The 26,891-nt window shown below is 36.5% G+C and overlaps 1 protein-coding gene across 1 annotated transcript in view; it reads right to left on the bottom strand.

Moving 5' to 3' along the window:
* Positions 1–5,889: 5,889 nt before the first annotated feature.
* The window catches only part of LRRC49 (leucine rich repeat containing 49), a 41,339-nt gene continuing 20,337 nt past the window's right edge, over positions 5,890–26,891 (bottom strand). The window contains exons 10-16 of the mRNA XM_083870694.1: positions 20,532–20,615; positions 17,622–17,773; positions 15,391–15,628; positions 13,991–14,176; positions 10,082–10,191; positions 9,261–9,414; positions 5,890–7,249 (exon numbers count right to left, since the gene is read on the bottom strand). Of these exons, the coding sequence (XP_083726820.1) occupies positions 7,043–7,249; positions 9,261–9,414; positions 10,082–10,191; positions 13,991–14,176; positions 15,391–15,628; positions 17,622–17,773; positions 20,532–20,615 (1,131 nt within the window). The 3' untranslated portion in view covers positions 5,890–7,042. The remainder of the gene's footprint in view (positions 7,250–9,260; positions 9,415–10,081; positions 10,192–13,990; positions 14,177–15,390; positions 15,629–17,621; positions 17,774–20,531; positions 20,616–26,891) is intronic.

Below are 26,891 nucleotides of genomic sequence, written 5' to 3'. Positions count from 1 at the left end.
CCTAACCACATGGCACCCTCCCCCTTTGGCAACAAACACATTTAAATCAGCAGAGAACCTGTATGCCAGCACTCAAAGTCTCTTCAAATGTGACAAAAGGACTTACTGATGTAGAAGTCACTAAAGTCTAGCATGACTTGAGGTATGCCGTTCTCATTTTGGAAGTCTAGGACACTCAAATTTTACCTCCCAATCCAACTAGAATCCATGTTTGTTCATCTTTAAGTGGGCTACTTCTTAAGTGGGCTCTGACTGCCTTAGAAGAACACACTGGTTTGAATCACAAGAGAGGGAAGCAGACAACACGTGGGAAAGATGGAGCTTGTCAGTCCAGATCCAAGATTTGCAAACATCAACATCTGGAAGACTATCTTCACAACCTTAACAGGGAAAGAAAAAATAAAAGAAAGAACAACTCCACTTCATTAAAAATATGGACATCTAAAGTAAATCAGATGTTTGACACTGTAGAAGTATCTATTTTCCTCCAGCCAGTACAGAATCTACATGAGTTTCTAATCTAGATGAGATTCTAATCTGAGACCCAAGACACAACTCATTATCATATATATAAAAAATTCTCACTCAGATCACTGGGAATCTTGCAACAACTTCAACAGCATCAAGGTTTTAGCTCACATAGATTATCTAGTTTGGATTTTCTTGTTTTGATTATGGATCCTAATAAAGAGCATAAATCAATGCAAATAACTTTGAGAATCCTAAGCAGCGTGTCACCTTGCATTAATACATCTGCAGAGTGGACTTACACTCAGCTTCATAGTCAGATAATTCTGAGAACTCCAACACAAGTATTTTACTCAGGATATAAGAATTGTATGAAGCCTAATACACCCTATTGCCAGTGCTGAGGTAGAAACTGAGTAAAGCTGTAGTCTGTGCCTCTTCCATCACTCTTCAGAATCAGTTCTTTATTTTATGAGGAAGCATAGATCATTGAAGCCTAATGCAAATAGGCAGCAAATGTGCTACATGCCCAAATAGAACACAAACCACAGCACATATTGTATCACAGTATCATTTCTAAGTGTCATATTATAGCTAATCAATGAACTCAGCATTTTTTCTTACTGTAAAGTCACAGCTTCTCTACATATTGCAATGATTTCTTTTATTGAGTGTGACCACTGTTATTTGCATGATCAAGTAAGATGTCTAGACTATGTGAGTATGTAGGACAAACATCACATTCACAGTCACAATTTCTTCACCACTGTAGTCAGAATTAACCTTTCAATCTGTTGTCTAATGATATACTTATAAATAGATGGAAGCCATTATCATTCTAGGATATCTTCTCCTGTGCTGAAGTGTTAAGTGTTCAATACTACCTGCAGAAAGGCTTTGCATTATTACCTGTACTCTTGAAAGATATCATTCTTGCTGCTTTGAAAAGGTTAATGCTGTTTATGTTATCCATGTCCAGGATTCCAGAAGGAATGAATTATTTTTTACCTGCTCAGTGTTTGTTAAAAGTTCCAGTTTTGTTAAGTGTAAAATGGAGTATTGCTAAATGCAGCTTTTAACCTCTGGAATATCCGTATTACTCAAACAGAAGTGAAAGAAATAATTGAAAGTGGAAAATTTCCAAGTTATGGATGTAGTGATACACCAGATGCTATGCAATATATAAGAATGAAGATTGCACTCAAGATTTTCCCTAGTATGCAAGTACCTACCTAATTGGGAAGATTGCAACAAAAGATGGGATTAAGCATTGTCATGACACTAACCAACACAATCCATCATCAAGAAATCTGATCCTACTGTCTTGATTACATTATTTTATGTTGTACCAATCAAGCAAAGCCCACAGCAATCAGGAAGCCATCAGTCTGGATTTCCCAAAAAGCTGGATAAAACTACTACCCATAAGGGCCTCCTCAAGCCAGTGTATCAGTAGTAAGGACTATGGGGTTACCTTGTACAAACACACTTCCTGGGCATGCTGGATTCTTCTAATGCTGGATTTGGTATAAATATTCTAACTTGCAGTTTTCTACTTTTTCATACACTCAGTGTACTTACGTCAGTTCAATTTGTTTCTGCTTGTAACACATCTATCCATAACTGAAAAAAAACTCCACCAAAACCACACAGCTTACAATTTGAGAAGAGTCACTGTTTCCCCCATTAAGATGTCTCAGTTCTTCACCAGTGTTTCCTGAAGTTTGATACAATAAGCAGAAGTGTCTGTCCACTCCCCCTGTACAGAAGTATGGCATATCAGGCTCAACACACAGACTGTAAAGAAATGCTGTTTTCACCACAGCAAACAGAGACAAGAGTTCCTCCAGATGAGCTTTTCTTTCTTCCCTTGAGAGCAGAAGCCTAGAAAGCTTGCCAATAAAGTTAATACTTTGGTTGAATAAACACAGGCCCTTAGATTCAATTTTTAGCTCGTGCTCAAGAAAATCCAGCTCTGAGGTGATGTGTGTAAGCAGATATCTCTCAGCTCTCTGTAAGGTTGTCTCAAGTCGGTGTAGCCCACACAAACTCTTTCTTTGTATGCAAAAAATAGATCAGTTTATATTTATTTTGGAGTAAAAGCCACCTTATCAGACAGCAGAATGAAGTGATAACCGGTCTCTTCTTTCCCACTCCTTGTTCTATAGATACGTAGCAAAACACCAAGACTTAACAAATCTCAAAAAATCTGATGCCTCCAACTTAAAAAGGAAAATAATTTCACTGGAACTGGGCTTCAAGATGTAGCAAAGTTTGTGTGATGCGGAAACAGAAAAACATCCAAGGAGTCTGTTTTCCCAATCAAACCGAATAGCTGCTATTGTGATTTTGACCTCCCAATGTAAATCACATATTTATGACTATTACTTAATAAGAAAAAATAGCAAATACTTGCCTTAGCTTCTTTAAATAAACCAGCTAACAAAGCCCAATTCACCCTGATGTGTTGCTATGAGACAAAGTAGAAACTGGAAGCATCATTGTCACTTTAACAGCCCATAGCTCTGGTTAAAAAAAAAAGCATCCACTTGTTCTGAAATTATGGAACGTATACATAGATTGTGGAGTCACTACTGTTTCCACAATAGCCTAACTCAATGTGCAGATCTGTTTTAATACATTAGCCTTTTTATTATTTTCATTATTTTAAGTTGTTTATATGACAAAAATACATCTGTAGCAGTGGAACAAAATAATTCACTTTTCTATAATGGAAAAGAGTTTTCAGCTGTTTCTGGATTCAGAGGTATCCCTTGGTCCCAGGCAGAGTGGCAGTGTTACTTCTATGCTCAGCTAAAACCTTTTCCCAGTACCTTTTTCTTCCTCATAACTGACAGCATCAGCTTTTGGTTTGCATCAAGTGAATTTGTTCTCCCTGCTCCACTGTGGCAGCAAATATGCAGCTCTATTACTTTTTCAGATCCTGTACTAAAAGGAATGTATGAAATACAGCTCCTCATCAGTCTCCTTACTGAAGATCAAATTTCAGTTGCATAACAAACAGTGACTCTGCATGACATAATGGGGCCTTCATGCATGAGACAGCTAAACCGAAACTGAAAAAAACATAATACATCATTATCTGCTTTTGTCTGGACACAGAAGAAATTTGTCTCAGGAAATATGTAAATTGCATAAATAATCCAAAAAATCAATCCAAAAAAGTTTTTAAATTACTTAAAACAGTATCTTTTTAACCCTCAAGGTGATTACTAGTTAACATACAGATATTTTACAGTAATAGTTCATGTCCTGTGCAGAAGTCAGGCTACATAAGAGGATCACAGTCTACTTTGGATGGGATATCAGTGAAATATTAACAACATCAACATTTGCTTTTAAGCAGCATTTACAGGCTTTTGAAGAAGAAATAAAATAACTACTTTCAGACTGGAAGGTTTTATTAAAAGGTATCATTGCCATTCTAACTCATCAATTGACACCTGGAGCCATAGAAAGTTCATATACATGGCACTTAAGTTTCAGAATATCTAAGAATTTGCTGCTTATATCACCTTCAAATTTTTAGGTATTTGGAAACTCCAAAATAAGTAACTACAGGAATGCATCTCATGAGTCTGTATGAATTAAGAAATAATTTGGGTAACCACAAAAACAAGATATAGCACTCTAACAATTTTAAGATCCTCCATCTGCTGAAAATTCTATGTATTCTTAGGTCTAACATCACTTTAACCCATCACTTGTTTCCTAAAAAGAATTAGTGAAAAGGTAAGTTCCCTTTTTTTCCTACTGGTTTTATGTGAAAAGAACATATGAGCCCAACACTGATCTTTTCTTCATTTAAAATAGCTGCCTACCTACCCTCACTTCAGCCATTTAGCAATCCTGTTATGAAACAGCTGCTATTGGTGAAAAAAGTCCAAACTGGCAGCATTCACAGATCACTGGGAATACAGAGCATTTTAAGATGTTTTTAAAACTCCCCATTGATACCCTCTGATTCATTTTTTCAAGAGCCTACCTTAAAGCCTCAAACTAGGATTACACTTCTAAAGCCTCAATATCAGAAAGTCTGGCTTTTCTCTTGATTTTCCCATGGAGGACTTCCTGTTCCTCTAGACCAATACAACCTTCTTAAAACATTTTTTTCCACTCTTTTACTGCAGCTGAATCTGATTCAAAAGGGGCCCAACTGTTCCAGCTACATCATCAGGAGAGTTCTGCACTTTCACACAGCTGCCGAGGTTTCTGTCCCCATGCAGAAGCTGGAATTGCTCCACCCACCCCCTTGGCACAGAAATGATAGATCTAAAAACCTATTGCATGATCTTTTCTACACGAGCTATTTCTCTAATGTAAACACTCCTTTCCTCACATTTTGCAGGGCCCTAATTTGTTCCTTTAATAAAATGCACCATAAAACTTGAGAGTGCAATTTTCCAATGGAAAGGAAACAAAAATCCCACCAAATAAACTAATCTTATTATAAATTCCGTGAAACAGTTCAAAAAGCCCAGATAGGTGATTGTTTCTATTAAATTCTATCAACTGCTGGAGCAGTTTCTTCAGGAATTCTAACACTTCCTTAGAATTTAAGTGACTTAACCTCCACTATATCTGCAGACTGAAAAGCCACTACCTGCAAGTATAACAGGAACCAAATGGAAAATTGCATTTAACAGTTAACATCACTGTTAACCTGCTCTGTCACAGTGTTAACTTCACTGTTAACCTGCTCAGAAATGGGATTCTCTCAGACAACATCAATGCACCAGCTTGAGCCGAATGCGAGCAGACTGTACTCTCCAAAATATCTGTGACTACCAAATTCCTGCTACTCATTCAAGGCTCAAGGAGCTTGGTCTGTTCAGCTTGGACAAGAGTCATGGGAGACCTTAAAGCACCTTCCAGTGCCTGTGAGGGGCTCCAAGAGAGCTGGAGAGGGTGTTTGAACAAGGACATGTGGTGACAGGACAAGGGGGAATGGCTTTAAATGAAAGAGGGAAGATTTAGGTTGGATATAGGGAGGAAATTCTTCTTGTGAGGGTGGTGAGGCCCTGGCACAGGTTACCCAGAGAAGCTGTGGCTGCCCCATCCCCCGAAGTGTTCAAGGCCAGGCTGGACATGGCTTTGGGCAATCTGGTCTAGGGGAAAATGTCCCTGCCCCTGGCAGAGCACTGGAACTAGATGGTCTCCAAAGTCTATTCCAACCCAGACCTGCCATAATTCCATGATTTTCTGGGCATAAAACCTCATTAAACTGTATTTGCATCTCTGCTTTGACACGAAATATCTTCTATATAGAGTTTAAAAATAAATTTACTTTTGAGTCATAGAAACCCTTACAGGAAGTTTTCTTTAATTTCGTTTTTATAAATGAGCCTAAGTAAAGTAAGAACAATTTCAATTAAGTAAAAAATGTGCAAAGGTTTTGGATTGTTTTAGTTAAGATACAATGGAACTAAGAAAAATAAATTTAAATGGCACAACTTTCTACCTGCATCTGAATGCTATCCATGGCAATCAGCTGGACTTGCTAACGCTTCCTAAATTCAATTTCTGGACAGAAGGTGGCAAGCTGTTCATTGTGGTAGTTACTGTACTACAGAATGGGGTTTTTTCTACCCATTCAGTTGATTATGGGGCAAGTTGTGTCTCATCTCTTCATGCAGCATTAAGGAGAAGTCTTTTCTTTGCACACAGTACTTCTTTACAGTATCTGTGAAAGGTAAAAGTGAAGAATTTATTTTTATTGATAAAATGAAATTTTCACACAGTCACAGAAATGAATTACAACTGAATAGTAGTTATCAGTCTCCCTACCAAATGTAATGCATGCATTTTAGCTCATTTGATCTTGGCAAATCTTAGAATAAGTTAGTAATCAAGAAACAAAATAAATTATATTAACATATTTTAGCAAAATAAAAATAAAGCTCAAGTGAGTATACCTTGGAATGATATTTTACCTATAACAATTCACACACCTTTTTAATTAAATTAATGAAAAACATTTGAAATTAGGTTTGGGCAATTTGTTCTGCTGAGAATTAGGACATTAAATGTCAATATTCTGAGCACTCTTGTGTGAAAAAGTGTTCCATAATCTGACAAATTAAACAAGAATAATAAGTCTTCATCGAGTTGGGATGTAAAAATAATTTATTAGCTTCTGGTCATAAAAAAATTAGCCACTATTCTTGGGTTTTTTCAACAGCAGCAGTCAAAAAAGTGACAATTGAAAAGTGTTCAATAAAAATAAGGCAAGCTTCGTAAATTTGTTCTTTAAAAATCAATGCTGTAGCACTACAGAATCAAGGGTAACAGAAAAAAATAAACAAGAACTTAGTAAAACAATCACCGAGTCATTTCTATGGTACCACTTCAGTTAGCCAAGGAAGCATTGGTAAAGCAGTACAAAAGTAAACTTTCACCTCAAAACCATTAAGAGTTAATTAAGATTTAAAGGCATCCCTTTGGGGGAGGAAGTGAAATATGCCCTAGTGATGATAATTTTATATTCTACTGGTTTATGTTTGTAAAATATGAGAGAACAGTGAACCAAAGGCTGCAGGACAACACGCCCACTCTACTGCTTCTGATCAGTGATCCGCTGGAGGCAGAGCTTCATGTAGGAGTTTTTATTGCGGATTTCTACCACCGCATCTCTGACAAGTTCAATGAACATCTGAGGCCAGAGCTTCTGCAACGACTCATTCTTCATATTGATGTCAGCTGCTTCTTTCACTAAGCTCTCAACGTATGTCTGGCAAAATGTTTTTCTTTCTTTGATTTCCTGCATGACAGAAAAGTTACACAATGTATAAGAAAAAGGAAAAAAAGGTTAAACAGGAGCAAATCCAAAAAAACACTCTCAAAAATTGAATGAATTAAAGAACATAGCAATTAGCAGGCAGATGCTATTGTGCACTTTCTCCCCCTGGTTTTAAGTTGCATGGCCCAGGGTCTATGTCCAGCTTCTACCTGTGTGGCCACAGAACCTTACTGTATTCATAATGTTCATACTACATTAAGTCATTAATTTATCTGAAATTAACTTTCAAGTAATTATATAAATATCTGTTGACAGCATTACAATTTGTGTTGCTTTCTGGCATAGGAGTGAAGATTTACAGATATTATTAAGCACTAAACTATTTTCCCCCCTCTCCCTTCCTAGAATTTCATCTTTACAGTATAACAGTTGAAAAGTATATGTTTGTCTACCTGCCCTAACAAGAACATTTTTGTAGGAAAACATGCCAGTACTCATTCTTGTCCACAGGCACTCTGGCAAGTGCTGGTTCCTAATGTGTATTACATTGGACACTGAAGTAAGCTGAACCTTTAAAAATATTAAAAAGATACTGTGCTTTGTGCAACTACTAACTCTGCATTTTAGTAATCAAACTATATTAATCCCTACTTCTACAAAGTTTCTATAAAATGCCCTAAGCTTTGAACAGTAAGTCATATTGGAGCTAAATATCTAACTAGTTTGGATGGTGGCATTGTTAAAAATGTTAGATCATGCTACAGACCACCAAAACAAAAGTTTTCTTTAATGAATAATAAAGGTGAGAAAATGCTTTCCAGCAGTTTGACTAAACCCCCAAATTATTCATCAAAGACCCAAGACTGCCAACTTCAGCAATACACTTCTTCAGTCACATTTATGATTTTAGTTTATTGCTGCTGGGGAACTGGAAGGAGTCCTTTTTGCCAGGATGTTCTCTTGTGACACCCTGAACCTGCTGCCACATGCACAATGCTACAGCAAAGGACAAGGTGGGAATTGCTGCACTGGGAAAAGAAAACAATGCATTTATTTAATGAACTGCACAAATACTAAGCTTATTTTATTTTATTATAGGGCTGATTCCATGGTAAAGGACGATAGGAATACTTCACTCTCTTACTCTATGTCATGTAAAGATTTAAGAGCTACTATCACAGCTTTTGAAACTAAAATGTTTTCTTAATTTAATCTCTCCACACATGCAGTCACTGTCTCCTTTTTATGCTGTGGATCTGAGATAACAAAACCACAATGGAATAAGAGAATTCAGTGATTACTGAACTTGATTTAATTTCTTGCACTAGAGGATTTATGTATTTCCACATAATCAAAAAGCAAACAATGGGACAAACGTGAGAAGCAGAGTGCTTACAGTTAGAACCCAGGATGATTGCTCTGAAGGGAGACTGTGGCTGAAAAAATCATATTCTCCCTGGGAACAATTTCTCTCTGCCTAAGCAAAAGAGTTAGCAAATCAGAAACACAAACTAAAACAAGCGTGACTGATGCCCTTGTCTGAAACAAGCCAGCCTGCAATTTTATTAATAATTAAACCTAATACATTGCCTGCATTTTTTTTTTCCCTGTAGCTCACTTAAGAGCTAGAAAACAGCTTTTTATTACTACAGCCTGCACTATCTCACATGTTGTCTGAGGGTGTTCTTCACCAATTCATTCAGGGAAAATCTAACATGTGCAATATACATTCTACTTCCTAAAAAATTGTGCTCACTCCATATGGCTTGTAGGTGAGAATGTATTTCTGAGACCGTGGCATTGTTCAGGAATCACTTCACCAAAGACAGAAACTGAGCATTTTCCAGTATTCTGAGAAAAAGATCAGTTAGATAAAATATTTGATCAGTTATGTAAGTGTGTTAAGCACTGATGTTTTAAAACCACCATTCTCAATAGCACTACTAAAACTCGATGTACAGATAAATTCATTGAGCAGTAGCCCAAGGTTACCTAACAGAAAATGGAAATGTTTTGTAATTACATATTTTACCTCAAGCTTTTCCATATGAAAATCCTTTGTCATGTAATTCAACGTTGCTCGAGCTGTGCTTTCCCCTCCACTTCTTCTGTTATCACTGCTTTCCTCACTCCCAACCCCAGATTTCTTTCCCTTTCCCTCCAGCAGATAGTGGAATTGTTTCCTCCTGTGAAATGAGATTTACAATCCTAATGATCAAAAACTTTTAAGTGCAGATGTTTCTAGCTATTGTGAGGGGGGGTTCTCCTTCTGAACATACAATTTCGAGCTTTGAAGTATATTGATTGCATCCTGAAGTTATTCAAAATATTCTAGATGTCCCATCATTAATTTGTCTCTAAACAATTGACTTAGATATCTATCACATAGCACTTCCTAAATAGGAAGCCTTGAAGCTTAAATTTTTATTAAGTATTTGTCTATAGAAGACTAAAAATAGGGGTATTTAGCACCCTTCTTTACAGTACAATTCCTAAATCTGTTAACCATTAATTACCCACTATAAAATACCCACTAAAAATAACCAGTTCTCATCATGAAGGTCCACAAGTCTTCAGTAATCCCAGTACAAATGGAGAACTGAACATGCAGTTCATTTGTGTGCATGTTCCTTTTCATCTCCTCAGCAGACTTCATACAAGTTCTGGGAAAACCCCTGGCTACATGGACAAGGAGATGGTAACACCTGGGCATTATGCAGAGGAACTACCTTCTAGAAGATGATATTTGTCAAGTTTTTATCTTTTTACCTAAAAAGAATTTATCATAACAGTGTGCAAAAGAGTTAAACAACATGTTCTGGACAAACTGCAGTTCTCTTCTTTGTATTTTACCTGGATTCTCCAAATAATGAAAGCATGCGGTAATGCGGCAGCTCCGAAGATGCCACATATGCCAGAATGCCAAAGAGCCTTTCTGCCTTTACAATATCATTTTCAGTAACCTGTGAGAGACAAGAAGGGAAGAAGAAAGAAAAAAATGCATTTCAAAATTAGCGCATTTATATTTCATTAATATGTACATTGAGAATTAACTGAAATTTGTTATATAGAATATGGCACACAGATCTGTTGCATCTTCAAAACAGACACTTGCTTTTACTGGCACTTTAAGTGTATTTTAGAAGAAATCAAATGAGGCACTGGTGCTTGTTTTATTTCCTGTTATTCTGGATATTTTAATGTAGATACATGATGACTTGTGCTTCATGATAGTCTTCATGCAATGACGAATTTTATAAAGGTTTCTACCATTCATTTTCTGAAGGCCAGACATATTAATTCTGTTCCATACTGCATGCAACCGCATACAAAAGGTCTGCTGGAAAAATTCTGATTAAGTTATGCTGGAGAAACAGAAAGATTCTGGGCATGCACATGTGAAAAGATAACTTACAGGCTCTCTTATTTTGGCAGCATCATCGAAAAGGCTTTATAAAATAGAGGCTTTAGAGGGAAAAGTTTTTCTTTGCATTTTTCAGCTCCTGAAAATAAGTGTTCACTCATTGTATTTTTCTAAATGTCTACCATACTGTTGTTTCAATATTAAGTTCCAGCTCTCTCTCTAAACTGACTTCCAATGGTTGAAAATTTTTCAGGATTCACTTTATACAAAATTGAAAAGTGTAAGGAAAGTGGAAGAGATTCATTCTTTGGTGGTGGTGGTGGTGATTATTTTTTGTTTGTCTTGGCTTGTAACCTCTGGAGACCATGGCCTGTGTTTCTCCGACCCTGATGGCCAGACTATGAACTGATTTCAACTGCCAAAAGTTTGCTGGCACAGTTTCTGCACTCCTGGCTTTGTACTGAGTGCAGAAGCAATCTTTATGATCACTAAATCTGACCTGGAAAACACTGGACAATGAAACCTGCTCATTGACTTCTTAACTTCTGGATGAAATTTAACTTCCATTCATCCTATTCACCCTAACATATTTTGGGAGAGAGACCCATTATTAAATACATTTCAATACTCACAGTATTTACTAAGCACTTCCAGACAAACTTTGTATTCTGCGTTATTGAAATGTGTGAGCATAACAGAATTTTCATCCACATTAACAGATCTTTGTTGTATTCTTCTGCAATGTTAAGAGACTATACAATCTACACTTGTCTAAAGTATACTGCAACAGCATAATGCAGGGGTAAATTCATGAAAAGCACAGATCAGGGAATTAGAAATGCAAAATCAATTCCATTTCTACAGTGGAATTGAGAATTTTAACTTAAAACTAAGTAAGTCTTACTTAGTAGCCTAGGAGTAGATGACCTTGCTGAACAGTCTGTAACAGAAGCAAGGTCTAAAACAAAGAGCACAGAAGGCAGCTAGGGAAACAAAGCCCAGTGCAGACAGAAATGCCTGTTGGAGAAATAAGTGATTTTAATGTATTTATTTATGTTAAGAGAAGCATAAGGACCAGGTCAACAGAGACAGCAATGCTGAATACACTCTCCAGCTCACACAAAGTCATGTTCTCTATCTTAGTGCAGTGCATTGTTTGCTCCATTAATCACAAAAAGATTATAACGGTAGTATCACATAAATGTAAGGCTTTATGCCTGCTCCTTGCCAAGTGCACAGAACAGGCACCAACTGTGCCAGCAGGCCCTGCTCAGGGACAGGGGTACATCTGTCACACTCTATTCCATACCACTGGCTGGACAGCAGTCTGGAGGCCTTGGTAACTTCCACTTGACAAGTTAGAATTAGTCTGAGATTACTATCACTGGGAAAAACTTCAAGTAGTATCTCAATAAAGACAACTTGCTTCTTCACAGTTAGTAAATGTAACAATTGGACAAGAGCACAGAATCATTGTTAGGGGAAGACCAACACAGCTTCTAGCCTGGAATATTAACTGGAATGGAGGGAGAAGGCTGGGGAGAAAATAAAAGGTTGTTTAAAGAGGTTATTTACAGTTTAAAAGTGATGCATTTAATTTAGTTAATTCAGTTAGTATATATTGCTTTTACTTTGCAACTCTGCATACCTCAGAGCTGACACCACAATAGTCTCCCCAAACATTGCACACAAATGATAATTAGAATAGCAGAATATGCACATTTCCCTTTCTGTCATCTGAAACTGTTACTTAGGGCTGATCTAAGTCTGAGAATCACTTCAGGGGTTGTGTTCTTTACATTGAAATAGAATTTTCTGTTACTCATGTTAATCCAATAGGTAATACACATCTGCAGAGCTGGATATCATGACTTCTGCTATAGGGTAACGAAAAACAGAAATCAGAGCTCATCTCTTTCTTCTGCTTAGCTAAGACACTTTTCAAATGATTAATGACACCAGAAAAACCTTTCTGTGTGCACATCTTCATGTAGTGTGGTCTGGCTGAAAAAGTTTGTTGAGGACCAAAATGTTCTTGTCATACATATTTAAGATCTGATATATGTCTTACATAAAAACATGCTGTGCTACATGTGCTCCATTTACTAAATTAATCCCCAAGAACTATTAAATACAAAGTTTTGCCTCAGAGACTGAACTTGTTGACCTTGAGATTGTAACAAAAAGTCTACTTAAACAGTTGTGTTACTTTCTTTCTCTTTTGAAGACCAAACACGGAAGATTTAGCTTCTATTTGCTTTTCATCTGAATCACTAGTGTTAATTTTGAAAATAAGATGCAGTTAAAAAAGAAAAAAACTTTATATTTTTAAAATCAAATTTGAAGAGCATTTTTCCAGCAAAGGACGAAATTTGAAGTTATTCTGTACTTTACATGGGATGACTATCACTACATTTTTTTCTTTTCAAGATACTGTGCTGTTGGAGTGAGTCCTATTTCCATCCATCCTTTCCTTGTGAGTTAATCCATTTGAGCTCTTTACCCACTCTTACTCTTCTGAGCAACTAATATATGCTTTATACAACTAAAACCAAGTAAACCACGACATCCAGCTTTGGCTGGATCAGATAACAAGTATATCTAATCCAAAACATATGATGAAGACCAAATTAAAATACCAGATCTAAATGCTAAAACTGTGTATTATTTTTGCTCTAATTAACTTCCATAACCTCTCTTAAACTTATTTAGCATTTAAAATTGAGTGTGCATTCAAACATTGTGTTGCATTGTAACTATTTTCACCCCCTTTATGATCAAAGTCCAAGTATAAAATAGCTGGTTTATATGCTTGAATAAATTTACTTTCAATTGATGTAAAGGGCCATACAAAGTACAAAGAACAGCAATATTAGAGCCTAACTTTCCATTTATTTAAGCACAAAATGCACACCCAAGGAAAAAAAACCAAAACACCACCCTAAAGATCTTCTACATAGCAAGCAGAAAAAACCCAACTATTTGACAGACTTTTTCTGTGACAGGCTTAAAGTAGAAAATATGCTCCTATGGTATTTTATAAACTGGCAATTATAAATAATCATATACAGTAAACTATTAAGGAGTTTGTCAAACACATTTTTCCCATAAGTATTCAATGTCAGTGCTGTGATTTCTCAAAAACAATTAAAAAGTTCTTCTTAAAATAAGGTAAAATTCTGCAGATCTTTAATAATAATTTCACATATTTTTATTAAATATTATTAATTTTAATATTAAGTGCACAAGAAATTACATGGTGAAGTCTACTTAAATGTTTCCCCTCTTAATAGTGAGAAGACAGGGTTGTGCTGATTTCATTAGGAATTCATCTGCTCTTTTAAAAACAACACTAATTTATCCTGTAAGACCAATTATAAGAAGCAACACCATCCTACCTTCACTCCATTTATCTTCTGCAGATTAAAATGGTTCAGTCTGAACAGAACATAGTATTTCCACAAGGTGAAGTTGACAACTGGATTTCCCTGTGGATCAACCGTCAACTGTTCCATGCGATGCATCTCAGCCAGTGCATTGAACTGCTGCAGGGCCACAAGGTTTGTCTCCTTGAACTTCAGGTGCTAAAAAAGTCAAACCCCAATAAATTAAATGAGGAAGCAAAGAGTGAACAGAGCGATTCCTATTTTGTGCCACTCAGTTTTCAAACTGTAACAATCATATGTCTGATGAAGCAACTGAGCCCATTTCATTTGAGGTCCCTGTAGCAAAACCCACCAATGTATCAACCAAGTGCCCTACTACATATACTAAAGAGATTTCAACATTACAAGCCCCAGGCAATTTGTAAATTCTTTACTTAAAGCAGGAATATTTTTAATGTTGCATAAAGCAATGATACTACTTAAACAACGTCTCCTTTAACTCTGCAAGTAAAGCACCTGCAATATCTACACATAAAAGTAAGCACAATACATGCTTTGAAATATTCTGCCCTTTTTGGGCACAGGGTGCTGCCCTAATTCATACCCTGCTCTGCACTAATGAGCAAGGTGTATGCTACACAGCGGCATTATTGTGGGAAGAGGAAGGAGGAAAAATTGATTGTGAATATAAAAATTTAGTTATGTTTCCATCACCCACAAGTCTTCCTCCACCCACAGTGAAATGATTGTTTCATTAAGACAGATGAATCTGTCTTGAGCCCCCCAGAAACTTATCCGTCTCAATTAAATCATTAAGTTTTGTTATACTCAAAATCTTGAGAAGTAGCAGAGAGCTCCAGAGCCAACCAATCTGAGATACAAGTTGCTTATGTTTGTTATCTCTATTTTAATATTTGCATCAAAATGACTGATTTGAATGACTAAGAAAAAAAGAGAGACATACTGAAAAGACTTCTCATTCACGTTGTTTTTCATCATCAGGAATTTCATGAACTGTGCTGATTTAGTTAGCTATTCTTTCTAATCTTCATCTTTTTATCCTATCAGCAATTTGTTCTTTGAACTCATTACACAAATGAAGCCTTCCTGATACCACGGATCCATAATAATAAAGAACAATAATACTGTATTTACACACAGGTTTTGCAACTTAAAAATAATCAGGTAGGGTCAAAGGAATTAAAAGAAATAAAAACCAGTCTAAAAAGAAATCTAAATTTAAATTATTGATTTTTAAGTATCAAGGTTAGTATTATAACATAAGGAAATATGCAATTCTTAACAGTATCTATTTACATGGAAGCACTTAGTGGGGGGCTGTGCCAAAGTAAGGTTCTATTAGACAACCCATATTCCATAGTGTTCAAAGCTGAAACATGAGGCATGCTCACCACACAATTAGGAAATTTTGTCTTCAGTTTTGCTAACACTTGAACAATTTCATCAAATTCTATGAACATAAAGGAGACTGTGGCAATAATGCCAGCTGTTTGCACACTCCAGCTTCGATCCAGGCACTCCAGTGCCCCAGCACCATACAAGCCAAGAGTGTCTCCTTCCACTTCCACTAAATGAGACTCTAGAACAGACAAGCCTTGTACTGCACTGCTCAGGATTGTATCAAGAGATCTGCAGAGGAAATAAAAACACAGTGATGTAAATGAGATGATTTTGAAATAGTATCACTCTGCTGAATAACAGTCCTTTCTTTTACCAAAACTCAGCTGTCAAATACAATGGCATTTCTCAGCATTCATTCATTTTCAGTACCCCATCTGGTTCAAATACACTAAAGGCTGGAAAAACCCTTCTTCCATCAAGTAACACTGTATTTGTTCTACTTCTTTAGCAGAAAGGCTCTGGGTGTATTTGAGTTGGTGGTGGGGTCGAATTAAATAAAGAGTCCATTCATATTTAATAATCAGCTTTAAAATTTTAGCCCAGAACGCAAACCTAGCATGTTTTGTGTTGCTTTAGATATCTAAACAAAACTTCAAACAACGTATTTATTTATATCCCCTTCACATTCTATGTTTGCTATGTGAAATGTGAAAGTGGACATGAGCAATAACTCAAGCATTTCTTTCAAATAATGTGACCTTCACAATTCACAAGAGCAATTTTAAAATCAAGCAATAAATCCAGGTATTCCTGACTCTTGTCTCTCTTTATCCTACTTCCAACATGATACACTCAGCTGGCTGGACCTAAAGTGTACAGAGAACTCAAGATAAGCACAAATTACAGGTTGAGAAAGTTATGCAATGATTGTTATTATTTTATTCTTTAGCACATTATCAGTCTTTTAAATGTATTTTGACTAGTAGCAATTATTTGACTGATGTTCTCTTCACAATAACAATCAGAACTCTAAAATTTCTCCCAACTGAAAATGTTGAGAGCCTATCACTTCATACGTGAAGATCTAATTACTTAACTATGCTGAATTTCACCTGCAATTTCATTGCTTAGTAGCCCATCTTGAAATTCTGCACTATGATAAAACACATACATCAAGACAGCATCATTTCTCAAGCAATGGGAATTTGTTCATTAACAGAACAATAGTCAAACCACCATAGTTACACTGACTTGGTCACAGGGGAGGGATTATCAACACTGAATTAAATGGCAAAGAAACCAAGCAGGCAAGAAAGCAGGGGGTAAATGCATTCAGGGGAAAGCTTTGGAAGCACAAGAATTTGGAAGCACAAGAACAGATGATGGCAATTTAAAAATGCTAAGGAAAACATGTTTCAAAAGATGTAGCACTTGACTGGAGATAAGAACCAGTTCTAGCCATAATAGACTGAAACTCAGATGGGTTCTACTTGTGAGAGACAAAGACTTCCTGAGCATCCCTGACATTTCCAGCATTGACCAGGGACAGCAGGAAGCTGTATTTGCTATTGAATTTGTGCAGGCTAGTTTTTAGCCATTTGCCTGACTTAACCAAGGTTGAAGTGCTACTTTGCTTTTAGCCAATCCAAGGTATACACTTGTTCATTAAGTGGGTTCTGGTCACATGACCATCTTTTTAGATGCAAATAAGCAAAAATAATACATTTTAAACCAAGAATACTAAAATTATCTTGAGAATAAAACTAAGTCTGGTAACTGCTACTGTTGAAATAACACAAGTGTGAAAGCAGTCCCATAAATGATGCTGCAGTTTAAACTAAGAGCCTGAATACAACTATGATACCTCTTAATACATAAAGAGATTACAAATCTTCATAGTGCTCATACATTTTTTTTTTTTTTCATTTAAACTGAAGGCAACAATCTAAGCTGTTATGGAAATGAACAGCCTCAGGAATCCACATTTAACATTTCTTGTAAACATGAAGTTGTCTTTATTTAGCAAAATCATATAATTTCATAATAATTTCACAATCACATAATAATTTAGCTTGCACTTCTTTAGGCAATGAGTTGCTGTTCTATTTCATTTTAAACATGTTACTTATTGCTAATGGTCAAAAGCAAAGTAAACCATTTTTCAGGGCTGATTTGCATATATAGCACTTTTGATAATGAAATACAGCGAGATCTCAGAGGTGAGAAATAGCAACCTGGAATTTAAGACACAAACAGGTAAAAGTATCACCCAATAAAATACCTGCTTTCTTCAGGAAATACATATGCAGCACTGCCATTGATCTGGCAGGGCTCATCCTCTTTATCTTTGTTTAAAGAAGCCTCAAGAGCAATTCGGTTCTGCTGGATCTCCCATTGCCGGGCGATGTTACCGATCGTTAACCGCTTCTTCTCCTGAAACGAGAGACATGGTCAGCACAGGGCATGGCAGGGCAGCATCAACACATTGCTTTGTTTTGAAATGTGCTGCTTAAGCAAAACATTTTAAATGTTTCAAATTGAAGAAACTGCACTAGTGGTTGGTGGTTATGCATTAATATCAATGCATCATTCTAGTGTTATTTTGCATAAGTGCCAGCAAATAATTTCACAAAATTTGCAATAAAGAAACAAGAACAGCAACATAATAAATCCGCAACTTATGAAAGCATGATGTTAAGCTACTTAGGACATGGAAACTGCTACTTCTGCAAGTTTTTCCATTTTATAGGGCTCAGAACTCTATTTCATGTTCCATTTGCCCAGGGAGTTTTGATGCTTTCTGGTTAGAGAGCACTAGTTGCTCAACACTTACAGATTTCCATGATGACTGAACACCATGTCACAGAAAGGGAGGGAATTTGGAATCATCAGAGGCTTTTATCACAACAATCTTCAGAAAATTCTGTTTGTTCTCAAGGGTTAGGGTCTCCACCTCAATTACTGTACAGCTCTACTGCTTTGTTAGCCCTCAGATGTGGGCTGCTGGATTCCTACAGAACTTCAAAAACTTCCACAAATTCCTTTTACAAAAAGCAAATTTTACAAGTGTGAAGATTCTGCTAGCAGTAACATGCTCTTGTTCCAGTAAATACTAAATCCAACCACTGTTGGAAAGGAATGACATTCTCTATACATTTCAAAGTACATCTCAATCTTTCCCAGAAGAGTGGGCTGGAAGCAATAAAAAAGAAGTCTGGAAAAAAAGATGAAGAAATTCTGCTGTTTGGGCAGACAAGTATCAGCAAGGGAAAAAGAAGGGATGACGTTGCTGAAATGAACATTTTCAATGCGGTGCATACAGGAAAACAACAATTGTTTGCTACTGAACGAGTGCCTATAATTCATTTACACTTCATGAAGCATAAGAAATGTTGGAGAAATGTGATGGTAAAAAAAAGTTGCAAAACATAGATCTCTAAATATTTTTTTTTCAGATTTAACTACGAAGAAACCTATAGTTCCCAGCTTTTTTAGCTGGACATTGTCTCCATTAGCATATTTAATCCTTCAATTCAAATGTGTGGAACAGGAAAAAAACCTGAATCATAAGAACTCATTTAAAAAGGACATATCTACAAAATCATCAAATCATAAGAAAAAATATTGGTATTTTACTGTTATGCCACTTAACTATTTGAAGATAGAAAAAATACTTTGATTAAATTAAAGTCTAAAATGTAATGTTGAAATTGAGTGATGATGGCACAAGACACAAAAAATATTTTTTCCTCTAAGGGAATTTTCTACTAGCAAAAAGCACCTCAAAATCTAGGCCACCAAGACAAACAATCCCTTTGCTACAAGGAAATATTACATCAATGGTTAAGACCATGAACTACTAATAAATATTTACTTGGTTTTTTTCTAGTCATAGGGACTTTTCCAACAGCATGAGACAATGCCATGTGTGAAAATTATTTACTAATTTTCCATTTCTTTATGCTACTAAGATCTGGCACCAACACTTTAAATCTGAAGAGACTTTAAATACATCAATATCTTACAGGGAAAGAAGAAATACCAAAACCAAACAATGACATTGCCTTAAAAAAAACCCAAAAACATCCCCCCCAAACTGTATCTAAGTATTTTTTTATTATAACAGTATTTTTTAATCAAATAGAAATATACAAGTATGTAAATATACAGAAATCAAAACATTCTTAGTCACTGGAATGAATTTTTCCCCCCCATTCATATGTTTAGGTTCTTGGGGGGTTTTTGATATACTTAGAACATCTTTGAACATACTCTTAACATTCTCTCTGTGTCTTTTTCTTTTTCAATTATATAGGTTTGCTACACTTCTTATAGCCTCCTGCAACTAATCCAATCTAATTCCCTTAATGAAATATGATTTAACCTTGGAAACTTAATATGGGCATGAACATGTTTTTGTTTTTCTGACTTTCAAACTGAGAGAGATTGTTTATACAGGCATTACTGGCTGACAAAAAAATGTAGGCACCTTTTTTCTCAAAAAAAAAAAAAAGAAAAAAGGATTTGGAGATAAATGGTGACATTCACACAACAAATGGAATGTAGATACTCTTAGATTCTTGAACTTTAGTCTCCTGTTAGGAGCACAGCTGATGTAGTCAGCAGTCCCATGAGGAGCATTTTGAAGGGCACCTGGGTCTCCCCTGGTGGGGCACTTGTGTTCTCTGTGTGTCAGCACCAACCAGACCAGCTGGGCTGAGAGATAAGACAGACCAGAGCTCTGCTGCCAGAGACAACTGCTGGGGTCTGGCTGTGGCCTCAGGGCCCCTTCACTCTATCCACAGAAAGGGACAACTCCAACAGGAAAAAATGGAGGAAGAACTACTTCAGAACACCCTGCACGGCTGCAGTCAGAGTGTTCACCTGAACAAGGGAGACCAAGGAATGTGAAATCACTGGAGAAGTCCTTTACTTTAGCCTGGAGTTATGACAATGAAGTTTGCCATCCACTGCCATGTATCACACTCGTGTTCAATGTGGGCTTTCCGCTCAATTGTACCTCACCTATTTGACTGAACAGAGTTTCAGTCATGGAGTGCACTGTTGAAGCTGTAAAAATAGATAGAGGTTTATTGGGATATTATATATCTGCAGAAAAAAAAAATTGGATATAAATTCTTGCTGTAAACTGGTTTACAGTAACCTTAGAACAGCCACAGACAATAAATACCTTAAGCAAGGTCTGTCTGTGGCTCTCACGCTTCCTTTCCTCCTCTTTCCTTGCTGCAATAGATGCCATACGTCTTTCTTCTTCCTGTATGAACAAAGAAAAACAAATTCCTAAACGGAGGAACTAAGCTGTTTCTGAAAATTATTACTGATAAATCATGTTCTTGTGTTGGTATTTGAAATGTAAATTTTCATTTTAACATAATTTTAGAAATTTTATCTTAATGTTTCAAAATACTGTTAAAACAAATAAAATTGTTAATTATAAATAAGTCAAGAAAACCAGAATAAATAACTAATCAGATATAAATGCTGAAGATAAAGCTAGTTAAAAGTAATATATATAAGAGTCTTTGAAAAAGTATAAAGCATATGGTGAGTATGACCATGAAAAATATTTTCAGATATGACAGTGCAATATATCTTTGTATATTTGTAGTAGTTTTTGCAATCAGCAGGATTATTCTTTTGTAAAAAAACACACAGAGCAAAAAAGCTGGGTTCTATTTATGCTTGAATAATAATCCAGGACTAATTTTCATCATTATAAACTGTTTCCAGGGCCTGGCTTTCCTCAATCAACAACAGAACTCGAGAAGAACAAAACATTTTCAAAGTTAGCTATTCCATGACCCTTACGTCTCATCAATATTATTGCCTAGTGACGAAATCTCAAGAAGAAAGCCATTGATTTCTAAACAATGAAAGTGAAGCTGCTGCATTTTCCTGGTACAGCAATTTGATACTGCAATACACCCATATTAGGTTGGATGCCCCTTGTTTACTGAAGTCTAAACATTCTCACAACACAGTATTTTTAGAACATATATTTCCAAGTAACAAAAGAAATGTTCACTATGAAGTAAAAAGTGTAGAGTCCTTCCAACACAAATATTTGGGAAGCATACTTTAACTTATTTTGATTTACTTCACATGTCATTTGGGCATTTCTATTGAAGTGTCTTCCCAGAACATATGAAAAGTGTTTTAATTTCCTCAAAATAGAAAGCTCCTGTCCAAACCTTTTCATTTTCTGGAAAAGTTATATGTTAACAAAACTAACAAACAAAAATGAACAGAAAGCACCATCAACCAGTAAGACATATTAACTTGTCAAAATTTCTCCATAAATAAAACATGCTGTGTTTAGAGCATTGTAAGGACCTCTAAGCATATGGCTGAGTGCTTACTGGAAGATAAAATAAAACAGGAACTTCACACTTAGCATGGCCATTACATTTTTAAGAAAACAATTTCCAAGGCATAAGGAGTTCAGTGCATGCAGCAGACTTATTCTGATCTATGTACAGTCCCTCTGAAACCCACTGACACACCATGGATTTTGGCATCAGTCTGAAAAGGAGTTAAAGAACAGATTTTCAAACTGTTTCTCCATGACTTTATCCTAATATCTTACCTTAAACAAGAAGAGTACCTCAATGCACAGTAAGGCATGAGGCTTTGGACTGAGTAAGCTTCTTCTTGTATGCAAGAATCTCCTTGGAACACTAACTGGAAAGCCCCTAACTTTTTTTTGTTTAAATTATTATTCTTAATTTATTCTCAAAGCAACTTGTCTTTTGCTGGTGAAGTTCTGTTGGCAGCCTTCTCTGCTACTGGGCTTTTAAGCTGTTCCTAAACAGGGTATTTCCAAGGGGCAGTGGCATGGAATTACAGCATAATCCAGGCTAGAAGGACTTTCATAGTACTTGTTAAAGGAGATCATCAGTAACTGATTAACAAAATAAAAGCACACATGGATACAGAAGGCCTTCTAGATGCCACTGCAACAAAATACCACACAATGAAATCCAACACATGAATGGGATGGTTCAGAGGTAGGCTGTGAAAATCATTAACTAAACCTCATGCAGGTAATATGTCACAAATATGAATGCATTGTTAATAATGCAAAATAAAAATGTACTGTTCCCTCAAGATACAATTCAGAATTTTAGGAACAACAAGGATTATTTTCATTATAGCTGTTTATCTCAATTACGTATTCATTATTCTGTTAGTGTTTTGTGTAAAAAACACAAGTCTTAAAATAAAAGATAAACATTAGCAAACTACATTAGTGATATCTTTCTTTAGAGAGCAGGTCAGATTTGTTTCATGGAATTTTATTTTTTTAATTGAATCACTTCAATTGACTGTGTATCTATGCTTTTAAACTAGGCTTCCTAAAGGAACAAGCTTTTTACAATTTTTTGTCTTCATCTTCTCTAATGACTTTTCAACACATTGAACATATCAAATAACAAAGTATGTTTAGAAGTCTTAAATTAAGGACTTTCCTTGTTCCCTAGAAGTTTGATTATATTAAATTGGTATGCAGAAAGAAGAGAAATGTAAGCTAGTTTTACCACCAAGGAAGAAGAAGCAGAAACTATCCATTCTTTTTGGCAGAAAACATCTGGCCATTCATCAGAGACTCAGTTTCAAACTAACTGAGGTGGTGTTGTGTTTCATACTGGGGGAGGTGAGAACTAGATAACAAAATTGCACTGATACAAAATTAGCCTTCATTAATTTTATTTGTTCTAAAACAACTTGCTGTAGTTCTTTCCCAAGCTTTAAGGCGATCATCCATAAAGTTCCCTAAATTGGTTTTCTCTCAGCTTCAACAGATCTCTTCTTACTCTGTCTTCCTTCTCAAAGCTTTCCCTTAATCCAGTCCAGACGTGCACCTTATGACAGTGTCTTCCATGCAGGAGGGTCTACTGCCCCCACTGGAGTCACTCCTGCGCCTTCCCTACCAACAGAGTCTCCATACAAAGATCAAAATCAGCTAATGCAAACTACATTCTAACAAGAGTATTAACTGAATAAGGCTCTTTTCCTTCATCAAGAGTTTATCCTAATTACAGACACTTAAAAAAACACTAATCTTTTTCTAAAAGAAGTTAGCTCAGGCAAAAAATAAAATACATCCTTAGCTTTACTCAGTATTCATAAAGGCAGAGTGACAGGGAAAATCTCTGAATAAAGATCAAGGGTCATGTATCTACATATACATTTCTTGATTAATCTTATACAACACATGTGAGCAATCTTAAACACATTCCCCAGGAACCCGCAAGAAAACCCCCAGAGTACCAAAGAAGTTAGGAAACAAACCTCTACCTAACCTTGCCACAATTCCCTTTTACTGTCATCCCTTCTCTTTAAGAAAGGATTTCAGAAGAGCTGGAGCCCTCTCCCTGTATCACTGTTTTCCCCTCGTTATCCTGTCGCTGATAACGACAGGGCCAAGACTTTTGCCCCTGATAACCACAGGGCCAGGATTTTTGTCTCTGATAACCACAGGGCCAGGATTTTTGTCCCCGGGCGCTCTGTCCGGACAAGGCGGGGACGCTTTTCCCCGGCCGTTCCCCGAGCCCGTGGCGCCCCCTGCCGCCCGCCGCGCGCTCCTGCACCGCCGCTCTCCTGCGGGGAAACCTCCGCACAACGCGACGGGAACGCGCGCGTTCCTCCTCACCTCTGCCTCGCTGTTCTTCAAACAGTTCCTTTCAATAAATGACACGATTTAAGTCACACAAAGTCACACTTAAATATCTTATTTCCCAGTGGAAAGAAAAAAACCCAAACATTAAGGATCCCTCCTCAAAAAAAAAACCAAACACCATCCCTCAGAACACTTTATGGCAGTGATGGAATACAGTAATGAATTCTGTTCTGGATAAAGCAGAACCTACTCCCTGATCAGCAATGAAATGTCTAAGCAAATAATCAAAACCAAACACAGCTCTCTTACTTTAAGCTTCTAAAACATATAAAACCTCAATGAAAAATGCAAAGCTTTACTTCTGAAAAGACACAGCTTGTCTTTCAATCTGGCAACATTTTAAAAAAATTGCATTACGTATCATATTTACACACACACATAGGAATACATACACACTTAGCAAATTCCCTTGAGGAAGTCTGTTGGAAGTGATGGATAGCAAATGTTCCTGGTTATGTGACTCCTAAGTAAGGAATATGTATACATTTCAATCATATTTAAATATTTTATTACATATCTGCAGACAATATCTGCTTACTATTACAAAAGAGGGAAAGAAAAGAAATAGGATCCAGTCAAACCATAAGCACCACTGGGCAGGCCCACTTTTGAAAAGGTTCAAACTACAAAACAGGGTGAAAAAGCTTCAGTGCCTAGAAAAACAACCATTATGCTTAAGTTAACCAAGATAAATAATCACAAATGCAACCTGAGCCTGCTGTGAGTGTAAGGCTCCACACAAGCCCATTCCATGGATCCATTCATCCAGTCCCATCATCCTGCAGCTAAGGGAAGGTAAAGGTGTAACTGAGTTACTGACAGGAACACAAATGAACACAGGAATCCATCCAGCCACAGTAATTCGGACATTAAGCCTTTAGACTGAGCTGCCAAAGGTCAAGAAAGCAAAATATTTCCATTGAGCTGATGTTTTAGATACACAACACCAAGTGGTTGGGTTTTCAGCTGAAAATCATCTTGTGAACAAGTGGAGAGTGTTATAGGTGCTTAACCTCCACTGATTTCACCACAATTGGGTCTGTGCTTTAGTGGTTCAAGAGCTTGAATCTTACTTTCAAAAATGGCTTAGTAACGAGGTGGCCAAGAAAACATCAGCTTCCACACTGGTCAGGGTTTAAGAGTTGTCCTAATACAATACAATCCCTTGCCTAAAGGCAAATCTACCCCAACTTAAGCGTTATTAAAACAGTTACAATGCACAATGTTTTATTCCAAGTACGTGTCTTTGGTTTTCATGGCAGCTCTGTATTTCTGAATAGTGCCCTAAGGCAGGGACAGTTGTCATTAAATTTTTGCACCAGGGCTCCTTTCTCCAGGGAATCCTATGGAAAAAGCCTGGCACCAAAGAGCGTGTATCTTGTTGAAACCAAACATGAATGAAGCTTCCAAGTCTCACAGAAACTTTTCAAAATATCCTTCAGTAAAAGCAAAATTAAAATCAGAACTAACAATTGTGTAAAACTCAGTTCTTGAGCAGAAAAGCTTCTGAACAAGTTAGTGAAGAATTCCTAGTCAGAAAAAACCCCAACAATCCTCCAAACTCTCAGTTTGTTATGAGACAAAGCAATGCTAAAATTCAAAATGGCCTAAATGTTCTTCAGGCTGATGAAGAAAAGATCCTAAAAATGTAATTAGAGTTTAATTTAGTTTCTTATACTAATCAAGAGTGCAAATCACATACTCAACACTGCAAGTCCATTCCCTCACCAGGTCAGATCTACCCTTATAGCTGATGGCGACAGCGTGTTGCAATGTTAGGCAGAATGGCTGGATTTGGAATTGCCAGCTCTTTAATTTTACCACAAATCCCATGATACTTGTTATTTTCCTTTAAATCTCAGTTTCTTAAGTCATACGATTATCTGGGTAACAGTTTTTATTGGAGAAAACACACAGCACCCTCTACGTGGGGAAAAATGTTAAAAGGCTCAAAAACAGAAGGCAAATAAAGAGTGTAAAACACATTATTTTTACAAGTAGGTTTATGAGCAGCATAACTGGTGAAGCCTGGTTTTCTATGGCTTTTTGTCTTTGTGGTTGATTCTCTGATGTTTAACAAGGTGCAAACCCAGATTTAAGTTCTTCCCATGGCTGTGCATTTCTGATAACTTTTCCCCCATACAGATCTCATAGAGTCTAAAAAGGAGTTTGAGCTCTTTCTACAGTTTTTCCCATCACTGATATTTCCACCAGGATCCATCCCCTCTTGACAAGGGTAAAGGTGAGGAGATGGAGAGGTATTTTCTTTATTCAAATCACGTTTCTGAAATAATACTGATAAAACGAGTTTTTGAAAGCAAAGTAATTAGCAATTATTAAGTCAGTATAAAGTCATAAAATATAAAACCCCCTGTAGCATAGAATATCTGTGACTAAATAAGTATTTAGTAATATTCAATGATGGGAGAGAAACTCTCATGTCCCAATCACTTTCTTTTCAAAATTATTGTTTTCTACATACAGGTTATACTTTTCAGCCTAAGTGGCTTGATGAAAAAGCATCAGCTGCAATTTGCAATGCTCTACAACCTTTGCACAAAGCAAATGAGCATTTAAAAGGAAGTGTGTGTATCAGCACCTGGTCCAAAAAGTTACCACTGTATCACTGTTGCTTGCTGCTGGATTTCTCTGGTAAGAAATCATGCTCACACATCACTTTTGAGCAGGCACAGAAGAATTACCAAGATTATTCCTATATTAAAAGGCAAAATAGGTGGCATTACAGTAAAACCCTGCTGATTGTCCTTCATCCTCTGAAGTGGATTTTCAAGAAGCCTGTAGGAGACTGAGTTATGTGCAGGTCCTCTCTCCCTTATCAAGGTTACTTGA

This window comes from Zosterops lateralis (assembly GCF_965231275.1).
Source record: "Zosterops lateralis genome assembly, chromosome: 13".
Classification (NCBI taxonomy): Eukaryota; Metazoa; Chordata; class Aves; order Passeriformes; family Zosteropidae; genus Zosterops; species Zosterops lateralis.
The sequence above is the reverse complement of the archived record's forward strand: the minus strand, read 5'-3'. Positions and strand labels throughout refer to the sequence as shown.